The sequence below is a fragment of the Oryctolagus cuniculus genome, chromosome 2 (genome assembly GCF_051225735.1).
Source record: "Oryctolagus cuniculus isolate XC-2025 breed Fujian yellow rabbit chromosome 2, ASM5122573v1, whole genome shotgun sequence".
Lineage (NCBI taxonomy): Eukaryota > Metazoa > Chordata > Mammalia > Lagomorpha > Leporidae > Oryctolagus > Oryctolagus cuniculus.
This window is the reverse complement of record NC_142868.1, coordinates 92,404,696-92,428,943: the sequence shown is the minus strand read 5'-3', so window position 1 is coordinate 92,428,943 and position 24,248 is coordinate 92,404,696. Positions and strand designations below refer to the sequence as shown.

The following is a 24,248-nucleotide window of genomic DNA, read 5'->3' as shown; positions in this document are numbered from 1 at the left end:
CACAGAGATCTTTCATTTAGGTCATTTTTTGCCACAGTGTCTTGGCTTTCCATACTTAAAATCCATCTCCAACAGTTAGAAACATTGTTCCCATATTTTAACTTATTTGCTCAAGTCTACAACATATTAATTATACTTCCCTAATTGGTTACTCAGATCACAGCAAAATAAACATAATAATTAGAATTCAATAATCAATGTCCTAATTTTTATGTTGAACTAAAAGTTTTTCATGGCAAAATGAACAAATATACACAACTCAATAAACTCTTCAAATTCATACAACTATGCAGCCTACAGTTATCAAAACAGAACATTTACACTACACCACAAAGGTCCTTTGTCACATCCCAATCAATCTTCCTTCCCTACACCAAAAGTTGCACCAGCCAGGCTGTTTAGGAGTATCATGCTGTGACAATCATAGTCCATGGGTCCTCCAGACTTGAATGTTTGCTGGTGCTTTCTGTGGATCCCTTAGCAAACTCATCACTGCACAAGTACAAGTGACATCATGAGACTCCCCTCTAGCCTAGACTTAGGTCACCCCCTGGTGCTGAAATGCTAGAGTCAATGCACTGGATTTCTAAATAGGCTCATTGCTGACTGCTTGCTCATTGTTTTGTATATTCTGTTTCATTCTGCCTCTTTCATTATTCAAGTTTGTGTTTTGGTAGCTTTCTGTCATGATTCTCTCTTTTTTTTTTTTTTTTTTTGACAGGCAGAGTGGACAGTGAGAGAGAGAGACAGAGAGAGAAAGGTCTTCCTTTGCCGCTGGTTCACCCTCCAATGGCCGCCGCTGCAGCCGGCGCACCGCGCTGATCCTGGCAGGAGCCAGGATCCAGGTGCTTTTCCTGGTCTCCCATGGGGTGCAGGGCCCAAGCACCTGGGCCATCCTCCACTGCACTCCCTGGCCATAGCAGAGAGCTGGCCTGGAAGAGGGGCAACCGGGACAGAATCCGGCACCCCAACCGGGACTAGAACCCGGTGTGCCGGCGCCGCAAGGTGGAGGATTAGCCTATTGAGCCACGGCGCCGGCTCGTCATGATTCTCTTTTGTGAAGCTGCTCTGTTAATAATATTTTTTAGCATAGTGTGCATTCATGGAGGCTGTTATTGTCCTTTATTTTCTAATATAGAACTCTCTTCAGGATTTTGTAGGATTGGGCTGATGGTATTGAATTCTTAGTTTTTATCTGGGAAAGATATTTCTCTTTCATTCCTAAGGGGATTTGTGTGTGTGTGTGGCTGAGTATAATGTTTTTGTTTAGAAGGTTTTTCTGTTAAGAATTTGAATATATCATCCCATCATTTTTTGTCCTGAAGGATTTCTTCTGAGAAGTCTGCTATTAGTTTCATAGGTTTTCCTTTACATATTCCTTGGCATTTTCTCTATGACTCTCTCGGTGGGCATAACTTTTGACAATTTGACTATAATTTGCCTTGAACAACTTTGTTTTTATATTTTTGTTTTTTGGTTAAGTCTAGCTGGGAGCTGTAGAGCTTCCTCTATCGGGATGTTCACATGTCTTTCAAGACTTGGGAAGTTTTTTTTTTTTTTTTTTAACCATTATTTCATTAAATTGCTTTTCAGTGCACTGTCCTTGTATTTTCCTTCAGGTATCTCTTAATATGAATATCTGTTCTCTTAATGGCATCATATATATATATTCTTTTAAACCCATATTTATGATAGCTTTTTAATGGTGTAAATGAGCATAGTTACTAGTACCAATATATTTCTCAATGTTTTTTTTAAAAATGATAGATATTATTTATGGAATATAATATAATAATTTATACATGTATAATGTGTAATAATCAAATCAGCAATTTGCATTTTAATCTCCTTAAAAATTTACTATTGCTTTGTGTTTGAAGATTGTGAGTGCATTCTCTTTCAGTTACTTGGAAAATATAATTTGCAAAATACAATCAGCTCACTATGCTGAGGAACACCAGAACTTATTTCTCCTATATAACTGTATTTTTGTACCAATTATGTAACCCCTCTATATATCTACTCTCTCAAACATCTCTATCCTCTAATAATCACTTTTATAATCACATCATCTAGAGAATCAATCATAACTTTTCATACATGATTGAAAAATGTGGTATTGTCTTTTTGTGCCTGGCATATTTCACTGATACCATATCCTCCAGATGCATCTATTTTGTTGGAAATGACAACATTTCATATCTGATGACCATTCCATTGTGTATATACATACACACAACACAGTATTTTAAAAATATTTATTTGAAACAGTGTTTGGTGGTGCTGCGGCTCAATAGGCTAATCCTCTGCCTTCGGCGCCGGCACCCCAGGTTCTAGTCCTGGTCGGGGCGCCAGATTCTGTCCTGGTTGCTCCTCTTCCAGTCCAGCTCTTTGCTGTGGCCCGGGAGGGCAGTGGAGGATGGCCCAAGTCCTTGGGCCCTGCACCCCATGGGAGACCAGGATAAGTATCCGGCTCCCGGCTTCAGATCAGCACAGTGCGCCCGCCACAGTGCACCAGCCGCGGTGGCCACTGGAGGGTGAACCAACGGAAAAGGAAGACCTTTCTCTCTGTCTCTCTCTCTCTCACTTTCCACTCCGACTGTCAAAACAAAACAAAACAAAACAAACCAGTGTTGGGGGAGGGAGGGAAGGAGCGAGGGAGCGAGGGAGGGAGACAGAAAGAATCTTCTACAAGCTGGCTCACTCCCCAAATGGCTTCAGAAGCCAGGGCTGGGCAAGGCAGAAGCCAGGAGCCTGGGACTCCATCCTGGGGTGGCAGGGACCCAAGCACTTGTACCTCCTTTGGCTGTTTTTCAGAGGATATTAGCATGGAGCTGGATTGGAAGTGCAGCAGCCAGGACTCCAATCAGTGCTCACATGTGATGCCAGTGTTGCAGACAGTGGTTTAATCCCCAATTGGACAACAACACTGGCCCCACGAAATTTTCATGGTCCATTAATCCACCAATGTACACTTGGTTGATTCCATTTTCTTGGCTATTGTGAAAACTGCTGCAATAAACATGTGAGTGCAAGTATCTTTAATAATATATTTCCTTTAGATATATACCCCACAGTGGGATAGCTGGATTAAACAATAGTTCAATTTTTAATTGTTTGAGATACACCCATACTGTATTCCACAACTATATTAATTTCTATTCCCACCAATAGATTATGAGTTCCTCTTTCTCCACATCCTCACCAGCATTTGGTATTATTTTAAATAATAGCCTTTCTGAACAAAATGAAAGGTTTGATTATGCTTTTGATTTTGAGGCTCCCTGAGGATTACTGATTTTGTGCATTTCTTTCATATACTTATTTTCCATTTATATCTTCTCTTGAGAAATGTTTATTAAGGTTATTTATCATTTTAATTGGATTGTCTGATGGTTCCTTGCTGATTTTTTATCCCAAATATATTCTGGACATTAATCACTTTTTGGATGAAATGCTTACAAATATTTTCTATCATTCTGTAGATTGCCTCTTCATTGTTTTGCTTGTTTCTTTTGCTCTGGAAAAAAGTTGACAATATATCATTCATCTATTTTTGCTTTTGTTGTCTGTGCTTTTGGAATCTTATCCAAAATAACAATCACCTTTTCAAATTTTTAAAGGAGTTTTCTCAGATTTATTCTAGTATATTCATGGTTTTACAGCTTACATTTACGTCTTTGACCTATTTCTAGTTGATCTTTAATTGTTAGTGAAAGCAGGAGTGACTAGATTTATTCTGATACATATGAATATTTATTTTTCCCAATACCACTTAAGAGGCTGTTTTCTTCTCCAAAATATAGATTCTGGCATCTGCCCTGAAAATCAGTAGATTTATTTCCATGTTCTCTAATCTGTTCCATTGATCTATATGTCAGTTTTATTCTAGTATCAATGTTTTCTATAGCTTTGTGCTATATCTTGAGACCAAGTGTTGTAATGATTCCACCCTTGTTCTTTCCAATCAATGTTTATTTGGCTATTCTAGGTAGGAATTTTGTGGTACTATAGAAATTTGGGATTTTTTTTTTCTGTAGGGAAAACTACTAGTATTCTCATAGGGATTACACTGAATCTGTAAACCTCTTTGGACAATATGGACATCAGAATATTAATTCTTCCAATCCATTAACATGGGAGGTCTTTCCATTTAAATTTTTATTTTTTAATTTCTTTCATCAGTATCATATTTTTTATTGTAACAGCCATTCACTTTCTTGCTTAAATTTATTCCCAAATTATTTCTTTAAACCCATTTAGAATGGAATTGCTTTCTTGATTTAATTTTCCAGCAAGTATTTTGTAGGGTATATAACTGCTATTGATTTACTTAACAATGAACTAACACCAAATATTGTTCAACAATTTCCTTCAAATTTGGAGGGATTTATTCCAAACTCATGATACAAGGCCAGCAGTACCTTGGTACCAAGACTAGACAAGGCACAACAATAACAATAACAACAATGAAAAAACTACAGTAAGCTGACGAATGTAGATATAAAAGTTTCCAGCAAATTACTAGCAAACTGAATCTATCCAAATATCAAAAAGATCATACACCATGATGAAATGGGGTTTTGCCCAAAAATTCAAGTATGGTTCCACATATGGAAGTCAATACACAGAATATATCACATCAACAGAAAAAACTTTCCACAGCATTTAATTTATTTCTTCATGATAAAAATAAACATTAGGTTTTGAAGAAATGTAATTCAACATAAAAAGGCTATATGTGGCAAATTTGCAGTCAACATCATATTGAATAGGGAAAAAAAGTCTCAAAATCTTTCATCTAAGATCTGAACAAGACAAATAGTACTGGGAATATTAGCCAGACCAGTTAGGCAAGAAAAAACAAAAGACATCCAAATTGAAAGGAGGAAACCAAATTATTCATGTTTGCAGATGGTATGTCTTATAGAAAAACATAAAAGCCCTACCAAAAGACTATAAGAACTGATAAATTCAGAAAGTGCAAGAAACAGCTACTTTGAAAAGTCCTTTTCTTTATTTTTTTATTAATATTGAGGGATTTCATGTATTTCATAGGAACAGTATTTACATGATAACCATGCTTCCCTCCTTTCCCCTCTCCCTCTCAATTCCCCCCTTTCTTTCCTTTATGTTTTTTTTTTTTTTTACTTTTTGCAGACATAATTTCAATCTCCTCTATATTAATGGGCTTAATTCTCCCCTAACCATAATATTCAACGAGCAAAAAGCAGGAGGACCACAGTTCCACAGGAGTCAAAATAAGGGCTAAAAACAATCAACTCACAAGATTTTTACATATTTTTTGTATTCTATATTAACTACCACATATCAGAGAAAACATATGATATCTTTTTGTGGCTGGCTTATTTCACTAAACAGAATGGTGTCCAGTTTCATCCATTTTGTTGAAAACATAGGTTTTCATTTTTTTATGGCTAAGTAGCATTCAATATTGTATACATACACCACAATTTCTTTAATTACATAATTTAACACTTCCATTTATTCAATTTTAATTACTTTTTATTTAATATATAGTTATATATATTCATTTACCTATTATTTGACACATTCTCCATTTTTGCATGCATTTTGCTTTTTAAAATTTATGCTGGATATTAGTTTAATTTGTTATAGGTCACATTCTTTCTTTACTTTTTGATTTTAAAACTTTGTTCTGGATACTAACATAGTTAAATTTATGGCTCAGGAAATCTAGATTTTATTTCATTTAAAAACTACATAGTTGAGGATTCAAAATGGTTACATAAAGAAGTCCACTGTGCCACTTCCTCCATCAAAAATCTCCAAAGCAGCTACATCTACAGGTCAGTGCCTAAGGGAGAGCAACAGAGGCAGTAGGAGAGAAGTGGTTACACAATCAGACAACCACAACAGTCACACCAGCTTCGGGAGAAGAACACGAGGAAGAAGGCAGTGTCTGAAGACCCTACACTGGGAATAGGGGAACCAGAATTTATTGAACCTCTCTCTGCAGACATTTCGCCTGGAGGATCCCCTCCAGAGAGGAATTCCTCTAACAGACCAGCATCGCTATGAAGAGTGCTTCTTCACATACTCAGGGCTCCCAGGCTTCAGAGGGGAAACTCGCAGGGTTCCGTCCCACGACTCCTCAGAGCACAGATTGATGCAGGATGATGCTAGCTTAAGAGCAGAACTGCTTGCAAGAGGTTCTTCCCAATCTTCTTTCCAGAAGCCCAGAGACATTCTTGAGTTCCCGCAAGACAGACTTGGCCCTGAAGGTCCAGTGGAACCAACCGGGCTTCAGAAGCCTCGGAGTCTAGGCCCACACAGTGCTCTGAGCTTTGGTGGACAGGGGGGCCCAGCAGCTGGGGTAGCCCTTATTACTCTGGTGAAAAGGAGACATGCCATGTTGGAATAAGAGGTGCCTCTTTTCCTTTCTCTCTCTTCACAAATCATTTGAAAAATCACAGGTTGTTGCTGGTATCCCATGTACCCACCCTGTAAGACTTTGGAGACTCAGAGCACCCTGTATACTTGGGACAGATCTCATCATAGAGTCGGGGGACACACTTTGGGGTGATTGTGCACATACCTGGGTGCGTGGAGTGCACTGGCATCTTGAGCTCACTCAAAGCAGTGGCTCAGCTGGCTTACCATGGCATGGTGAACATCTGGCAATAAAAATTCACCAGCTGGCTCCAACATCCCCTCACACCACTCACTGTAACCGGAAGCACTCCACCATACTCACCTTTGTTGTTACTCTGGACTCTTATCTCACCCACAAACAGTTGCAAGAACTTCATGGCCCAACTCATCATAAACCTCTAGAGCTCAACTGTAACCATTAAGTGCCCTGCTGAGGCCTAGGGGCCCACCTCCAAGAATAAAGTATTCAATAAAAAAAAAGAACTATCCTCTCCAAGTGATAGGAACAAGAGATGCCCAAGATGTGCAAAAATTAACATAGAAGAAAAAGAAAAATGAACAAGGAAGAAAATATTGACTCCCTAAATGGGAGCATTAATATAGACTGTGAAGAAAGGGAGATTTTAAGGTTACTGAAAAAGAGCAATTAAATGAATTGAGGAAATTAGTATATGACATGGATGAGAAATGCAGTGAAGAGACTGAGATATTGAAAATGAACCAAACAGAAATGTTAGAAATGAACTATGCAATAAATCAAATAATTTAGCAACAACATGATGAGGCAGAAGAAACAATAGCTGATCTGGAAGACAGAGTTTTTGAAATATCTCAGTTGGACCAGAACTGAGTAAATGAATAAACAAACAAGAAAGAAGTGAAGTAGGAGAATGAGGAGAAGGAGGAAGAAATAGGAAGAAAAAAACAGTTTTTTCCTCAGGAGTCTCAGGGGTTACCCAAATATGAAAACAGAATAACTTAGAAAACCTATTCAATGAAATAGGTGAACATTTCCCAAATTTGAAGGGTTTCCCAATAAAATCTTTAAGAGATGGGTATAGAAAGAATATACCTCAACAAAATAAAGGGAATATATGAAAAAGACACAGGCAGCTTCATATTGAATAGAGAAAAGGTGAAAGTATTTTCAGCAAGATCTGGAAGCAGACAAAAATGCTCACTCTCACTATAGTCCTGGAAGTCTTAGCCAGGGTCATTAGGCAAGAAAAAGAAATCAAAGGAATGGAAACAGAAGAGGAGAAAGTAATATTACCCCTGTTTGCAGACAACGTGATCCTTTATGTAGGAAAACCAAAAGATACCACTAAGAGACGGTTAGCACTCATGAGAGAATTCAGCAAAGTTGCAGGATATAAAATAAACTCTCAAAAATCAAAAACATTCTTATGTACCAACAACAGTCCAGAAATAACTTATAAGACCAGTCTCATTCACAGTAGCTACCAAAAATTTAAATATCTTGGGATAAATTTAACCAAGGATTTGGAAGATTTCTACAATAATAATTTCAAAACATTAATGAAATTAATAAAAGAAGATACAAACAAGAAAAAAAAATCTTCAGTGTTTATGTATTGGTAGAATTAACATCATAAAAATGACCATACTGCTCAGTGTCACTTACAAACTCCAAGTGATCTCAGTCAAAATACCAAGGACATTCTCACAGAACTAGAAAAAATAATCCTAAGATTTATATGGGGGGGTGAGCACTGTGGCATAGTGGGTAAAGCCACAGACTGTAGTGTCTGCATCCCAAACAGGACCCGGTTAAAGTCCTGGCTGTTCCACTTCTGATCCAGCTCTCTGGTATGGGAAAGCCATAGAAGATGGCCCAAGTCCTTGGTTCCCTGCATCCATATGGGAGACCTGGAACAAGCTCCTGGCTTCTGGCTTCAGATTGGCCAAGCTTTGGCTATTGTGGCCATTTAAGGAGTAAACCAGTGAATGGAAGACCCCCCCCAGCTTCTGTTCCCCTGTAACTCTGCCTTTCCAATAAATAAATAAATCTTTTAAAAAAATCATATGGAAACACAAAAGACTCTGAATAGCCAAAGCAACCTTAAACAATTTTTTAAAAGCCAGAAACATCACAGTACCATATTTAAAGACTTATTACAGAGCTGTTATAATTGAAACAGCCTGGTATTGGCAGAAAAATAGAAATATAGACCCAAGGAATGGAAGAGAATCTCCAGCAATTAACTCTCATATCTACAGACAACTAAAGGCCATCTGGTCAACTAACGGCATTGAGAAAATTGGGTTTCTATAGGCAGAAGTTTGAAACAAGACCTTAACTTAAACCTTAAACAAAAATCAACACACAAAGGATCAAGAATATAAACTTAAGACCTGAAACCATGAAAGTATTAGAGGAAAACAAAACAATGAAAGATATAAGTCTAAGCGAAGACTTCGAGGATAAGACCCCAAAAATACAGGAAATAAAAGCAAAAAAAAAAAAAAAAGGACAAGTGGGGTTACATCAAGCTAAGAAACTTCTGCAAAGCAAAGGTAACAATTATCAAAGAGTCAATCAACAGAACACAGAATGGAAGAAAATATCTGTAAACTTTGCATCTGAAAAAGGATTAACATCCAGCAGATATAAGGAGCTCAAGAAACTCAACAACATCAACAACAAACTAAAACAACAAAAAAAAAATAAGCAAACCAGTTAAGAAAAGGACAAAGGCATTTTTCAGATGGGATACAAATGGCTAAAAGCACATGAAGGAAATCTCAGGATCACTGGACATCAAGAAATTGTACACATGAATACAATGAGGTGTCAACTCGCTCCAGTTGGTGTGGCTATTATTAAAAATTCAAAAAATGATGGCTGCTGGTGAGGCTGTGGTTAAGGGGGTGCCCCACTGCACTGCTGGTGGGAGTACAGATGGTTCTAGCCACCTTGGAGGGCAATATGCAAATTCTGAAGAAAAGGAAAGGTGGATCTGCTATGTAATACAGCTATCTCCCTTCTGGGAATGTGTGTGAAAGGAATGAAATTGGTATTCTGAGGTGGTTAATCTTTTTTTATAGATTTATTTATTTATTTGGAAGGCTGAGATGCAGAGAGAGAGAGAGAGTGAGAGAGAGAGAGAGAGAGAGCAAGAGCAAGCACTTTTCCATCCTCTGGTTCAGCCCCCAAATGGCTGCAGCATCCATAGCTGTGCCAATCTGAAGCCAAGAGTCAGGAGCTTCTTCTGAGCTCCATATGTGGGTGCAGGGGCCCAAGCACTTGGGCCATCCTCCACTGCTTTCCCAGGACCTTAGCAGGGAGCTGGATTGGAATTGGAGCATCCAGGACTCAAACTTGCAACCATAATTAGATGCTGACATGGCAGGCAGAGGCTTAACCTACTATACCACAGTGCCAGCCCCAAGGTGGTTATTCTTAACAAATCCTATCATCAAAATAAGCTATTTTACCAGAGCCTGAACTCATTGGCTTATTTTCAGAGCCTAAATGATCTAAAGGAGGGGAAATATGTTAATAATAGTCCAAGCTTGCCTTCCACATGAGGGAAAAGAAATACCTATCTCTAGCCCCTTCTGCTTCAAGTTAGTGAAGAAGGAGGGGCAGTGGATGGTACTGCACAACTGCATAGTACTTATAAAATTTATAGCCTGGAACTACAGACTCATCACAGGATAACAGAATTCTTCATTCTCATACATCTTACTTCCAGTACATCACAGTTTTTTTTTTTTTTTAATACAAGTAAGCATGCCCAATTATCAAGAAAAACTTACTAAGTATAGGATAAAACTAAAAACATAGTTCAAAGAGATAGAGTAAGGATCGGAATCTGACTCATTTATGACAGAAAAGTTAGAATTCTTAGACAAGGAATTTCAAATTATGATTATTATGATAAGAGCTCTAATGGACAAAGTACACAGCATGCAAAAATAGGCAGGGAATGTAACCAATGATATGTAAATTCTAAGCAAGAAACAAAAAGAAATTTTAGAGATCAAAACCAACTGTAACAAAAATGAAGAATGCCTTTGATGAGTTCATTACTAAAATAATTATATTTGAGGAAAGATCTCTAAGCTTGAGGATACCTTGGTAGAAACTTCTAAAACTGAAAAGCAAGGATTTAAGATGAAAAAAATAAAACAGAATATACAAGAACTACATAAGGTTTAACACATTTATAATTGGAAAATCAAAAGGAAAAGAAAAAATGGAATTGAAGAAATATTTAAATAAATGACTGAAATTTTTCAGAAATTATTGTCTCACATAAAATCACTGGACACTGAAATTTCAAAAATACTGAGCATGGTATGTATCAAAAATTTATATTCAGACATGTAATTTTAAGTTACAGAAAATCAAAGATAAAGAACACATTTCAAAAGAAGCCAGAAGGGGGGAAAACATATCTGTAAATACACAATGATAAAATTACATTAGAATTTTTTTCATAAATCATGAAAGCACAAAGAGTAGGAAAAAATATTTGAGGCTTATAGCAAAAAAAGTTCATCAATATAAAATTTAGAATCCTGAAAAATCATCTTTCAAAAGTGAAAAATAGTTTCTCAAACAAAATTAGAGCAAATTTACCACCAGCCTTGAGAGAAATATTAAAAGAAGTTCTGCTGTGAAATGAAAATATTTTAGGTTAGAAAAGCATGTTTACATTAAAAAGGAAAGGAATTAGAGAAGGAAAACATAAAAGTATCATAAAATATTTTATTCTATCAGTTGATCTAACAAACAATTGTGTTTTTTTCAAATGCATTCAAAACATTTGCTATGAAATTAAATCAGTTTTCTACAATCTCTTTCAGAAAATAGAAGCAGAGAGGATACCTCCTAATTCATTCTACCAGGCCAATACTGCCCTAATACCAAAACAAGCAAGAAATATTCTAAGAATAATGACAACCATGAACCAAAATTTCTGAGGGATATAAATGTAAAATTTTTCAACAAAATATTGGCATACTGAATTTAACAATATCTAAAAATTACTGCATACCACAACCTATTGAGCTTTACTGCAGGCATTCAAGGCTGGTTCAACATCTTAAAAATAAATTTTTTAATACATCTCAGATAAATAGGCTACAAAAAAATTACATTATCATATTAATAGAAACAGAAAAGTATCTAAAAAAAACAATGAGGCTGGTGCCGCGGCTCACTAGGCTAATCCTCCACCTGTGGCGCTGGCACCCAGTCTTGGTCGGGGCACCAGATTCTGTCCCAGTTGCTCCTCTTCCAGTCCAGGTCTCTGCTGTGGCCCGGGAAGGCAGTGGATGATGGCCCAAGTGCTTGAGCCCTGCACCTGCATGGGAGACCAGGAGGAAGCACCTGGCTCCTGGCTTTGGATCAGCACTGCGCGCCTGCCGTAGCAGCCATTTGGGGGGTGAACCAACGAAAGGAAGACCTTTCCCTCTGTCTCTCTCTCTCTCACGGTCTAACTCTGCCTGTCAAAAATAAATAAATAAATAAAAATAAAAAAATAATAAAAAAAAAAACAATGAAACGCCCATTCTTGACTTTTTAAATATAAGCAAACTAGAACTATATGGGCAATTCCTCAACTAGAAAAGAATATGCAAAAGAAATCCATAGTGATGTCATTCTTAATGGTAAGCAATCTGTCATTTTCCTACTTAAGTGAGGGACAACACAAGGATGTCCACTAGCACCACTCCTTTTTCAACATCATTTTGGAAGTTCTAGCTAAGGGAATAAGACTAGAAAATGAATTAAATTTATACTGATTGGGACAGAATAAATAAAATGTTTTTCCTTTTATGCAATAATTATCTATGAGAAAATTTAAAAATGAAGAAAAAGTCCTCTTGGTACTAACAAGTGATCACAGCAAGGCTGAATGATATAAGGTTAAATGTACAGAATTTAATCACTTTCCCATATACTAGCAATGAACAAGTGATATTTGAAGTTAAAAGTACAATACCATTTATATTAATATTGCCCAAAAGTGAAATACTCAGTGAATCAATCCTAACGTAATGTATAGACCCTGGGTAGTAGATAATGACCCATAAATTTAATTTCATTCATTCAAACAACTTTTTGCCACTCTCGTGGGTGGTACTGATAACAAGAGCTCTTATTCAAGTTTAGGGCAGGAGGTGTTTGTGAAATATCTGTACATTACTCAGTTTTGTTGAGAACCTAAAACTGCTTTTAAAAAATTAAGTAAAAACAATAAAAAATACTGAGCTACAAAAAGACATGGGGAGAGCTTAAAATCCACCCCATCTATTAAACTTATACACTCTCTATAACTTAGAAATTCCTCTTTTAAGTACATGATCAAAAAACTGAGCATGTATATGTACCAAAATATATGTGAAGAATATTTAAAAAGCTGAGTGCATAGAAGTATAATTGGGGAGGGAAGAGAATGGGAAGTTGTCAAAGGGTAAAGATTAACTTAGACAACAAAATAATTTTTTAAGATCTATTAACAGCATGGTGAATATAGTAATAATGTATATTTAATAATATATTAATAATTATTAATTAAATATGTATAACAATGCAAGTAATATACTATTAACTAGTAATAAAGTGACATACTGTATGTAATAGCATTGCATATTTCAAAACAGCTGTTTACAAAATAAATTTCAGTTGTTTCACCATATGTATATATATATCTCCCCATGAATGTATTGAATTATTTGTCCACTGAAAATATTAATAAAAATTTCAAAAAAGTGGCATTCTTAAAAATGAAATGAAAAAAAAAAAACTGTACAGAGAGTAGAAAGTTCAGTGGTTTCCAGTGGTGAAAGGAAAGAGAGGCATGAAGAGGCAGAGGGCAGAATTTCAGGACAGTGAATATATTCTGTATACTATGATGGTAGATATGTGGTATTACATATTTGTCAAAACCCATTGAATGCACAACATCAAGTGAACCCAATGTAAACTACTGACTTTAGGTACTACTTATGTGTTAGTATAAGTCATCAACTCTAACAAATGTAACATTCCAGTATGTGATGTTGAAATTGGAGAGATTGTGCATATCACTCCACCACTCTCGGAGGAACGACACCAGATGGGACGCTGTCCCCGCCGCGGCTGGCTTTCTGTCCCCGCGTCCGTATCCGTGTCACAGAACCACCTGTCGCTCCCCCACTCGCGGAGGAACGACACCGGCCCCTGTTTTCTTTCCCCGGTCCTTCCCGGATTTGCTGCCGCTCCCCCGCCTCCGCGGAGGAGCAGCACCCCCACCGCTCCCCTGCTTTCGCGGAGGAGTGGCACCAACGAGCTCTCCCACTGACTCAGGGGGCCTCGCATGTTGTCTCTCTCCCCTTTTTATAGTCCTCTCCCACCAATCCGTGCTCTGCTGCCTGCCTGCTGAGCACGCTGCTTTCTTCCAATTAGAGGTTGGGTCAGGAATCAGATAATTGACAAAACAGCTGTGTAAGATTTGTTTTCTCCCTCTCAGCACCATATGGTGGGAGATCAGACGCATAGAGTTAGTTTCAGTCCACAGTCTCAGTACTTATTTGTCTCCCGGGCGCCATGCCATGTTGCGGCAGATGGACCCTGCTCCCCACAGTGCATACATGTGGTAAGGGGTTATTTGGGAAATCTCTGTATTTTCTACTCAATTTTTAGAGCCTATTCACTTATAATATTTTCTATAATACTCAAAGTGTACTGTAAAATTATGTTTGACTATTGAATTTATTCAGCTCAGCTCCAAATTTAGGCTAGGGCACAGGACATGTAGGAATCCAGTAAAAAAATGATAAACTAATGAGCGATTAGTGTCACAGGGAGATATGATTAAGGAAACCATGAGCTTACTTACTCCATGTCCATGGCACTGTAGTCCACAATGGTATGAATGATTCCTCATGAATCTTGTTTCTGTACATTCAGCATTTACACAAACCTAAAAGCAAAATATACCAAAACATCCCAGTTCAGAGAAGTTTGTCAAATATAACATCAAAATTAATTATTATACAACATAAAATCTTAACCAATGCTATAAAAATTTTTAAGTATTATTTTGCTGTGAACCATGAACTTTGAAAAATAGTTTCCATTAAGAATTCTTCTTGACCAATGTGTTATTTAGAAGTGCATTTTTTTAGTCTCCATATTTTTTAGGATTTTCAAGGTAATCCAAATGTAAATTATGAACAACTGAGGTCCATAAAGATGAATAATGTAGGCACACTAATTGTAAAAATGGACCACTCTCTTGTGCATTGTGGGTAGTGGGTAGGTTGCATAGGGTATAGAAGGCAAGGAGTATATTGGGAAACACTGTATCACACAAAAAATTTTGCTATGAATCTAAAATTGAACTAAATTCATAATTTTTAAAAGTGGCCAGGGAAGGAAGTGGAGAATATCAATGAAATAAGCTTGGCTATAACAAAAATTCCATAACTGAAGAACCACTTTTCATAACAAAACCATCAAATCTAAAATCTAAAAACAAAAGCAAAACCAAAAAAAAAAAACACCAAAAACACAAAAAGAAACCTATTCCTGTGCACATAGTTTAAAAAATGACTCACGTTCACTGTCCAAATAAAACTGTGCATAGAAAGATAATCATTTTTATATAATCATGGCATATAATCTTTTCAGAAATTATGAGCTGCTATTAGAGTTGCATAAGTATTTAATAGAGGTAATGGAAATTTTTTTAAATAATATAATAGAGGGGACAGTGGTTAATTCCGCATTTGGGATACCATATTCCATGTGGGAGTACTAGGTTCAAATCCTAGCTACTCTACCACTGATCTATCTTGCTGCTAATTTTCATCATACTAGGAGGCAGTCAGTATGCGATACTTCAAGTATCTGCATCTCTCTCATTTATGTGAGACTCAGACGGAGTTTCCAGGCTCCTGGCTTTGGCCTGTCGCAGCCCTGGCTGTTGTATGCATTTGGGGAATAAACCACAGAATAGAAGATATCTCTCTCCATCTCTGCCTCTCTCTCCCTTTCCAAATAAAATGAAACTAAATAAAAATTTTTAAATATAACATGTTGACTATGTTATTACAAAGTATATTAAAATGTAGATATAATTCTTTAAATATAGAGTAAGCAGGGGCAGGCATTTGGCCTTGTGGTTAAGAATACCTTAATTTGAGTCCCAGCTCCACTCCTGATTCCAAGTTCCTACTAATGCACACTCTGGGAGGCAGTAGGTTATACCACCAATGACTGTATCCCTGCCACCCACATGGAAATGTGGACTCATTTCTTGGCTTTTGCGGAGTGAACCAGTGGATGGGAATTCTCTTATGCCCTCACTTTGTCTTCTGTTCTAGTCTGTCTCTCTATTCTCAAATAAATGATTTTTAAAAGACATAAACTATTGTAGTTAGAGTACTAACCATATATTTCCAACATACATACAAGGATCCCAACTCCTATATAATTACAGTTTCTTACATGAGTACAATAATGTTTTCTATTTATTTATTTATTTTGACAGGCAGAGTGGACAGTGAGAGAGAGAGACAGAGAGAAAGGTCTTCCTTTGCCGTTGGTTCATCCTCCAATGGCCGCTGCGGCCGGCGCACTGAGGCTGGCACACTGCGCTGATCCGAAGCCAGGAGCCAGGTGCTTATCCTGATCTCCCATGGGGTGCAGGGCCCAAGGACTTGGGCCATCCTCCACTGCACTCCCGGGCCACAGCAGAGAGCTGGATTGGAAGAGGAGCAACCGGGACAGAATCCGGCGCCTGGCTGGGACTAGAACCCGTTGTGCCGGCGCCACTAGGCGGAGGATTAGCCTATTGAGCCGCGGCGCCAGCACAATAATGTTTTAAAATAAAATGTTATTTTAGAAAAGTAAATAGCATTTCAGTTTGTTTCAAGGTTGTTTCCAAGTTAAAATGAGATGACGAATGTGCAAATATATCCTTATAAACATTAAAGTACAGGGCAACTCTCTTCAAAGAAATAGCTTCACAAAATCTTATCTAACCCCTTTCCTACGATTTTTTTTTTTATTTACTTGAAAGGCAGAGTGAGAGATGGAGCGACTAAACAAGCAATTGTCCATCTTCTGGTTTACTTTAAATGACAGAAAGCAGGAGCCAGTAATTCCATCCAGGTCATCCACATGGGTGCCAGGGGCCCATGTACCTGGATCACCCTGGACTGCTTTCCTAGGCGGGAAGTTGGATAAGAAGTGGGGCAGTCAGGATGAGAACCAGTTCTCCAATGTGGGAGGCCAGCATTGCAAGCAGCACTTAACCCGCTAAACCATAATGCTAGCCTTTTAAACCTCAATAGTATACTTTTAAACCCTTCACATGGGAACTTGGCAGTGATGTGTATTTAAACAATTCTTTTTGCAATGTAGCATATGTTGTATGTCTGTCCCAGCTGGAATTAAGATGAGAGCCCAACTACATAAGAACCTTGATTAAAAAAAAAAACAAAATTACCAAGGATGGTCCATCATAAACAATTCACAGTATCATTAAAAAAAAAAAAACCTGATAAAATTTGCTTTCAAACATTATGCCTGAGAAGAATTGTTCATGTATAAAAAAGGATTCTATTCTTATTAAATTATCTACTAATAATCTCAAATCATCTGTTGGCAGTGTTGTATTTTTTAGCTGTTTAGAATTCAAATATAAATATATCTACTGAGATCCCTGGCCTAAACTTCCTTCAAGAAGGCATGACTCCTAGGCATGAAAAGGAAATCAGTATTAATGAGACTATCTACTTCCATTCCAATAAACTTTAAACTGTAAAATCACTAGAAATTTATCTTTACATATATATACATATATATATATAGACACACATATATATGTGTATACATATTTATGGATACTAAAACTTAACTGCATTAAATAATATATTCAAGATAATCTGTGATGTAAGTGGCAGACTCTGGTTCAAATCTGTGAATATGTTTTAAAACATACATATTATACTATATAAATATACTATTTATATAATAATAATAAATAATAAATATATTATTTATATAATAGTAGATTTATATAGTGTATATAGTATATGTGTATATATACATACATATATATACATATATCTTCATTAGTAAAGATGAGGTTTTGAAGTAAATTTATTTCAAGCCTTTCCCTGATTTCAACTGGTTTCAGATATAACAATCTGAAATCAATTACAATATATTAATTAAATTTAGCTCTTACTATGTGCTATAGAACACATGCTACTATTATCCCCAATTTACATAGAATTGAGGGACCTCAGACTGGTAGGCAATTTGTATAATATCACACAATAAGAGATTAATATTTGATTCTAAGCAGCCTGATAAGAGGTGAGTTCTTATACATTTACATACTCACATAATACGAAATAGGATTCCTTCTTTCTTCTTTGAGAAAAACCATGGCTATCTAATGCTATGAAGTACTTAACCTCAATATATTTTCTTAACTTCTTCTCTCTGTTCTCCATATACCTAAAATACTTGAGTTTCCTTGCTCTTGTTGAAATTTTGAAAGACATTCCCATTACCATTTACTATCTAGAGATCATAAACTCATTCATTTTCTCATGCAAATACTTAAGGTCACATGACACTAGAAATGAATTAAAATTTGATGCATAAATGAAAATATGTATTAAAGCATGAATAAAACTGGATACTTTTAAAATATATTTTAAATTGTTTACCCGTTCCTTATCACATACGGCACCATTGGGGATCAACAGTGGATCTACAGGTACTTCAATCAAACCATAGGATATCGTCACACATAAGTTATCTTCTACAGAGGCATAAACCACAGTACCATTTTCTTGATAAAAAGGAGTTTGAAAAGGGTAGATACAAATTAATCGTCCACATCCAAGACTTCTGCAAACATAATAAATACAGATAGGTATTACACATTGAGCATTTATAAGGAATGATTTAAACTTGCTTTCCTTGTTTATGCTAATGCCCTTAGGGAAAAATGTAATAACTTAATACTAACATTTAGAATAAAGGCAAAAATATATAAATTCATTTACTTATTCATCTTTCAAAAGAATTAATAGTTTTTTACAAGTTTTTAACTAGTATAAACAAATCAAGGAAGCATAAATTACACGGCAAAAAGTATGCTTATCAATTCTGTAACTACAAATTTTACCAAATCTGCAACTACACTTTGCTAACTAGTATTTATCCCAGTATCTGGCACAAACTATGTTCTTAATAAATGTTTCTTTAAACTCTAGATAAAACATTAGAGAGATAACTCTAGATGCAGGAGAAATTGAACTTTATAGACACTTCATTTTGGATAAGCAACAAAGTGAATAGGGATACTACTTCCTTTGGGAAAAATGAATTAAAATGGAAAGGAAAGATACCATCAATTTGGGCACGCAGGGAGCTACTGAGCAACAATCTGAGAGGTATTATGACTCTGTACCGCCCAAATCCCATCCCCTTCCTTTCCCATCCAATATGACTACAGGCTACACACACCCATTCCCTGTTATGCTCACTCTCTGTCATGCATGAGATGCCAAGATAACTACATGTATGATATACAGTCCATGCGGAGACACTATACACCTCCAAGATGCCCAAAAAAAGGGGGACACAGAAGCCAGCAGTACTCAAAACCTATCCAAACTCAGCTCTATTTTAATGTTCAATAGGGCAACCCCCTTTAGCTAATGAAGGAATGAACTAAATTTTGGGGGGATTATCAGCTCTTCCGTTCTCTACAATAAGGACTGCCCATATGCATGACTCTTTTCTACCCCTTTAAATAAAACCTGCTTTCCTGCTTTATGTCTCCTCCTTGAATTCTTTTGCATCTGGAAAGAAGAGCCTGGAACAAGTCCATCTGGGTGTTGAATTGCCCATACCACAGTGAGCATTATGTACTTGATATTGGAGCCTAATAGCCATACACACATAAATACTTTAAAATAAGATGAAATTATATAGCCTGTAGCATAAAAAGATGTTAGAGCTGGAGATTTTGAGATTCACTTTTATGCATAGGCTACTTTTCAAAAATGATTGGAATGAATGACACATGTCAAGCAGTGGGAGAGAATACTAAAAAAGGGAACACGGAATATAAGAAAAGTACTAATGGCCAACAGGCACATGAAAAAATGTTCAAGGTCATTAGCAATCAGGGAAATGCAAATCAAAACCACAATGAGGTTTCACCTCACCCCGGTTAGAATGGCTCACATGCAGAAATCTACCAACAACAGATGCTGGCGAGGATGTGGGGAAAAAGGGACACTAACCCACTGTTGGTGGGAATGCAAACTGGTCAAGCCACTATGGAAGTCAGTCTGGAGATTCCTCAGAAACCTGAAGATAACCCTACTGTTCGACCCAGTCATCCCACTCCTTGGAATTTACCCAAAGGAATTTAAATTGGCAAACAAAAAAGAGGTCTGCACCCTAATGTTTATTGCAGCTCAATTCACAATAGCTAAGACCTGGAACCAACCTAAATGCCCATCAACGATAGACTGGATAAAGAAATTATGGGATATGTACTCTTTAGAATACTATACCGCAGTAAGAAACAACGAAATCAAGTCATTTGCAACAAAATGGAGGAATCTGGAACACATCATGCTGAGTGAAATAAGCCAGTCCCAAAGGGACAAATACCATATGTTCTCCCTGATCGGTGACAACTGACTGAACACCAAAAAGGAAACCTCCTGAAGTGAAATGGACACTATGGGAAACGGTGGCTTGATCAGCATAGCCCTGACTGTTAATGAACAACTTAATACATTATCCCTCTTAGTAGTTTTTTTTATCTGTTCTACTTAATATGACTGGTTTAGATCTGTAATTGATGCACAGTTATTCTTAAGTGTTGAAAATTAACTGAAATGTGATCCCTGTTGAACATGGTGGTGGGAATGGGAGAGGGAAGAGATGTATAATTTGGGACATGCTCAGGCTGACTTGCCCCAAGTGGTGGAGTTGGAAGCATACCAGGGGATTCCAATTCAATCCCATCGAGGTGGCATGTACCAATGCCATCTCACTGTTCCAGGTGATCAGTTTCAGTTCTCAGTTGGTCATGGTGGAGGGACTGGGAGTCAAAGGGAGCACATAGACAAGTCTAGTACCTGCTAACGCTAACCGATGGAGTAAATAAAGGGGAGAGTGATCCAACATGGGAAGTGAGATACTCAGCAGACTCATAGAATGGCAGATGTCCTAAATAGCACTCTGGCCTCAGAATCAGCCCTAAAGGCATTCGGAGCTGGCTGAAAAGCTCATGAGAGTATTTCAGGCATGGAAAGCCAAGACACTCTGGCAAAAGATCTCTGCGAGTGAGATCCCAGTGGAAAGAACAGGTCATCAAAGAAGGAGGTACCTTTCTCTGAAGGGAGGAGAGAACCTCCACTTTGACTATGACCTTGTCTAAACAAGATAAGAGTCGGAGAACTCAGAGGGCTTCCATAGCCTTGGAAACTCATGACTGGAGCATAGGGAGATTACTGATGCCATAGACAGGAGTGTCAATTGGTAAAGTCAACAACAGGAGTCACTGTGCACTTACTCCTCATGTAGGATCTCTGTCCTTAATGTGCTGTACATTGAGATTTAATGCTATAATGAGTACTCAAACAATATACTTCACTTTGTGTTTCTATGGGGGTGCAAACTGTTGAAATCCTTACTTAATGCATACTAAACTGATCCTCTGTAAAAAAAAAAAAAAAAAAAATTATCAATTCCCAACTTGACTCTCACTGGGATTAAACATGACAATAGGTCTGCTCTGATTTCATCATCATTTAAAAAAATCATCTATTATTTTTCACTTTATGTTTCTGTGTGGGAGCAAACTGTTGAAATCCATACTTGATGTATACTAAGCTGATCTTCTGTATATTAAGATAATCAAAAATGAATCTTGATGTGAATGGAAGGGGAGAGGGAGTGGGAAAGGGGAGGGTTGTGGGTAGGAGGGACGGCATGGGGGGGAAGCCATTGTAATCCATAAGTCGTACTTTGGAAATTTATATGCATTAAATAAAAGTTTAAAAAAAATATTTGTTTAGCACATACCTCCATGTACAGCTTCTATGTGAGGTCCTCCATTTACCACAGTTCCCATACCTATCTGCATGAGCATTCATTTCTTCATAGCAGACAAATGGAGCATTTTTTGAACCTGTCAAAGTTAAAATATACTTGCATTTAAACATATATTACTCATATAGCATGCTTCACAAATATTATTAACCATAATAGTGGTTAGCCCATTTAGGGGCTGTACATGTATTTATTTCTATAATTGTATATAAGGTATATGATGTAGTCAGGATATCACCATTTCCCCTTCTTTGACATTATTTTATGACTGGACTCTTGGAATTCTGTTCTTCCATTTGCTCATAGAAGATTTAAGAAGTTATTGTGAACTACAGTCACTTCAATATCCTGCTTAACACTAGTACCTTATTTCTTTGATCTAATTTTGATTTGGTATATGTTTCTTTTGTCTTTTTTTCTCCATTATTAAATAACTCAAAAGTTTTCCTAGTAAGGTTGTAAGGAAAGAGAAAGAAATAAATGAAAAGAAATATAGATAGACGTTGCTCTTTTTTCTTCACTTGTAGTCATTTACATCAGAAAAGATAATTGTAGGGAAGAAGAGAGTTACATAACTATACACTAAGAGAGTTCTGTGAAAGGTTATAGAGAAGAATAAAAAATATGGAAAACCATACTTGGCTTTCCTGAGTGAGAAATCATAAAAAGACAGGTGTATAACAAAATCAATGAGATTTCTTCCATGAGCTATTACTTCATTCTATGTTTAGAAAGTGTAAACTGAGTGCACAAATATTAATGCATTTGCCCTTCATTAATACGCTGACAATGCTTATTCCTGTATTAAAAAAAAGATTTGGCAGCTCAATCCCATATCCATTTTTTTTTTTTTTGACAGGCAGAGTGGACAGTGAGAGAGAGAGACAGAGAGAAAGGTCTTCCTTTTGCCGTTGGTTCACCCTCCAATGGCCGCCGCTGCAGCCGGCGCACTGCACTGATCCGATGGCAGGAGCCAGGATCCAGGTGCTTTTCCTGGTCTCCCATGGGGTGCAGGGCCCAAGCACCTGGGCCATCCTCCACTGCACTCCCTGGCCATAGCAGAGAGCTGGCCTGGAAGAGGGGCAACCGGGACAGAATCCGGCGCCCCGACCGGGACTAGAACCCGGTGTGCCGGCGCCGCAAGGTGGAGGATTAGCCTATTGAGCCACGGCGCCGGCCCCATATCCATTTTTTATGTCACAGTTACTGTAGGCTAGAATGCCAGCGAGGGGGCTTCTCTGCTCAGAGTCTCACAGGGCTGAAATCCAGGTGATGGTTTAAAACTCCCGGGTTCTGGACACTGGACATGCTCCAAATATGGGTTTCAAACCAGCAGCAGAACCATTCTGACATTTCTAATATCTGAACAGCTCATATAATTAAAAAGATGGAGATGCTGAGTAACCTGATTTCACCTACACACATCAAGTACATGTGTTTGTATTATAATGTACCCCACAAATATGTATTTTTAAATAAAATGATTAAAAATGGGCTCACATAATTAGTACTGACAAACTCAGGATGATTTTCCTTTTGAATAACCCAGAGTAAATTGGTTATGGAATTTTATTATATCTTCAAAATTCTTTCATTTTACTATGTAACACTTCATAAGATGATATTCCATTATATAAGTTAAATGCCAAAAGACTATCCAGAGGAAGTCAGAAATTGAAAATAACAGTCAATTTGAAGAGATATTGCAAAAGAATATTTTGGGTCACAAAGAGTTAAGACAGCTTCTGTTGAAAGTAATGAAATTTGGGCAGGCGCCACGGCTCACTAGACTAATCCTCTGCCTGCGGTGCCGGCACCCTGGGTTCTAGTCCCGGTTGGAGCGCTGGTTCTGTCCCGGTTGCTCCTCTTCCAGTCCATCTCTCTGCTGTGGGCCAGGAGTGCAGTGGAGGATGGCCCAAGTCCTTGGGCCCTGCACCCACATGAGACCAGGAGGAAGCACCTGGCTCCTGGCTTCAGATCAGCAGGCGTGCTGGCCGCAATACGCCAGCCTTAGCGGTCACTTGAAGGGGTGAACCAATGACAAAAGGAAGACCTTTCTCTCTGTATTTCTCACTAACTCTGTCTGTCCAAAAAAAAAAAAAAAGTAATGAACTTTATCATGGTCCATTTACTGTTGCTATAACTGAATACCACAGGCTGAGTTTCTTATTTGTATAAAAGAATTTTATTTCTCCTACAGTTCTGAACTCTAATATTTTACACTGGAATCTGGGGAAGGCCTTCCTGGTAAGGTCCGCAACATAGCAGAGGACATCACAAGGCAAGGCAGACTAAGAAAGCCAGAAAAAAAGGTCTGGTTTTATCATAAAGCCCCTCCTTTGATAGCCTATTAATACACTAAACCGCTGGCGCCGCGGCTCACTAGGCTAATCCTCCACCTTGCGGCGCCAGCACACCGGGTTCTAGTCCCGGTTGGGTGCCGGATTCTGTCCCGGTTGCCCCTCTTCCAGGCCAGCTCTCTGCTGTGGGCCAGGAGTGCAGTGGAGGATGGCCCAAGTCCTTGGGCCTTGCACCCCATGGGAGACCAGGATAAGTACCTGGCTCCTGCCATCGGATCAGCGCGGTGCGCTGGCCGCGGCGGCCATTGGAGGGTGAACCAACGGCAAAGGAAGACCTTTCTCTCTGTCTCTCTCTCTCTGTCCACTCTGCCTGTCAAAAAAAAAATACACTAAACCATTAATTCATGAGT

At 37.7% G+C, this 24,248-nt stretch overlaps 1 protein-coding gene across 1 annotated transcript in view; it reads right to left on the bottom strand.

Moving 5' to 3' along the window:
* The window catches only part of LOC103352161 (disintegrin and metalloproteinase domain-containing protein 32), a 137,888-nt gene that overhangs the window by 14,864 nt on the left and 98,776 nt on the right, over positions 1 to 24,248 (bottom strand). Inside the window, exons 15-17 of the mRNA XM_089327039.1 lie at positions 21,512 to 21,617; positions 18,124 to 18,307; positions 14,274 to 14,357 (exon numbers count right to left, since the gene is read on the bottom strand). Of these exons, the coding sequence (XP_089183165.1) occupies positions 14,274 to 14,357; positions 18,124 to 18,307; positions 21,512 to 21,617 (374 nt within the window). The remainder of the gene's footprint in view (positions 1 to 14,273; positions 14,358 to 18,123; positions 18,308 to 21,511; positions 21,618 to 24,248) is intronic.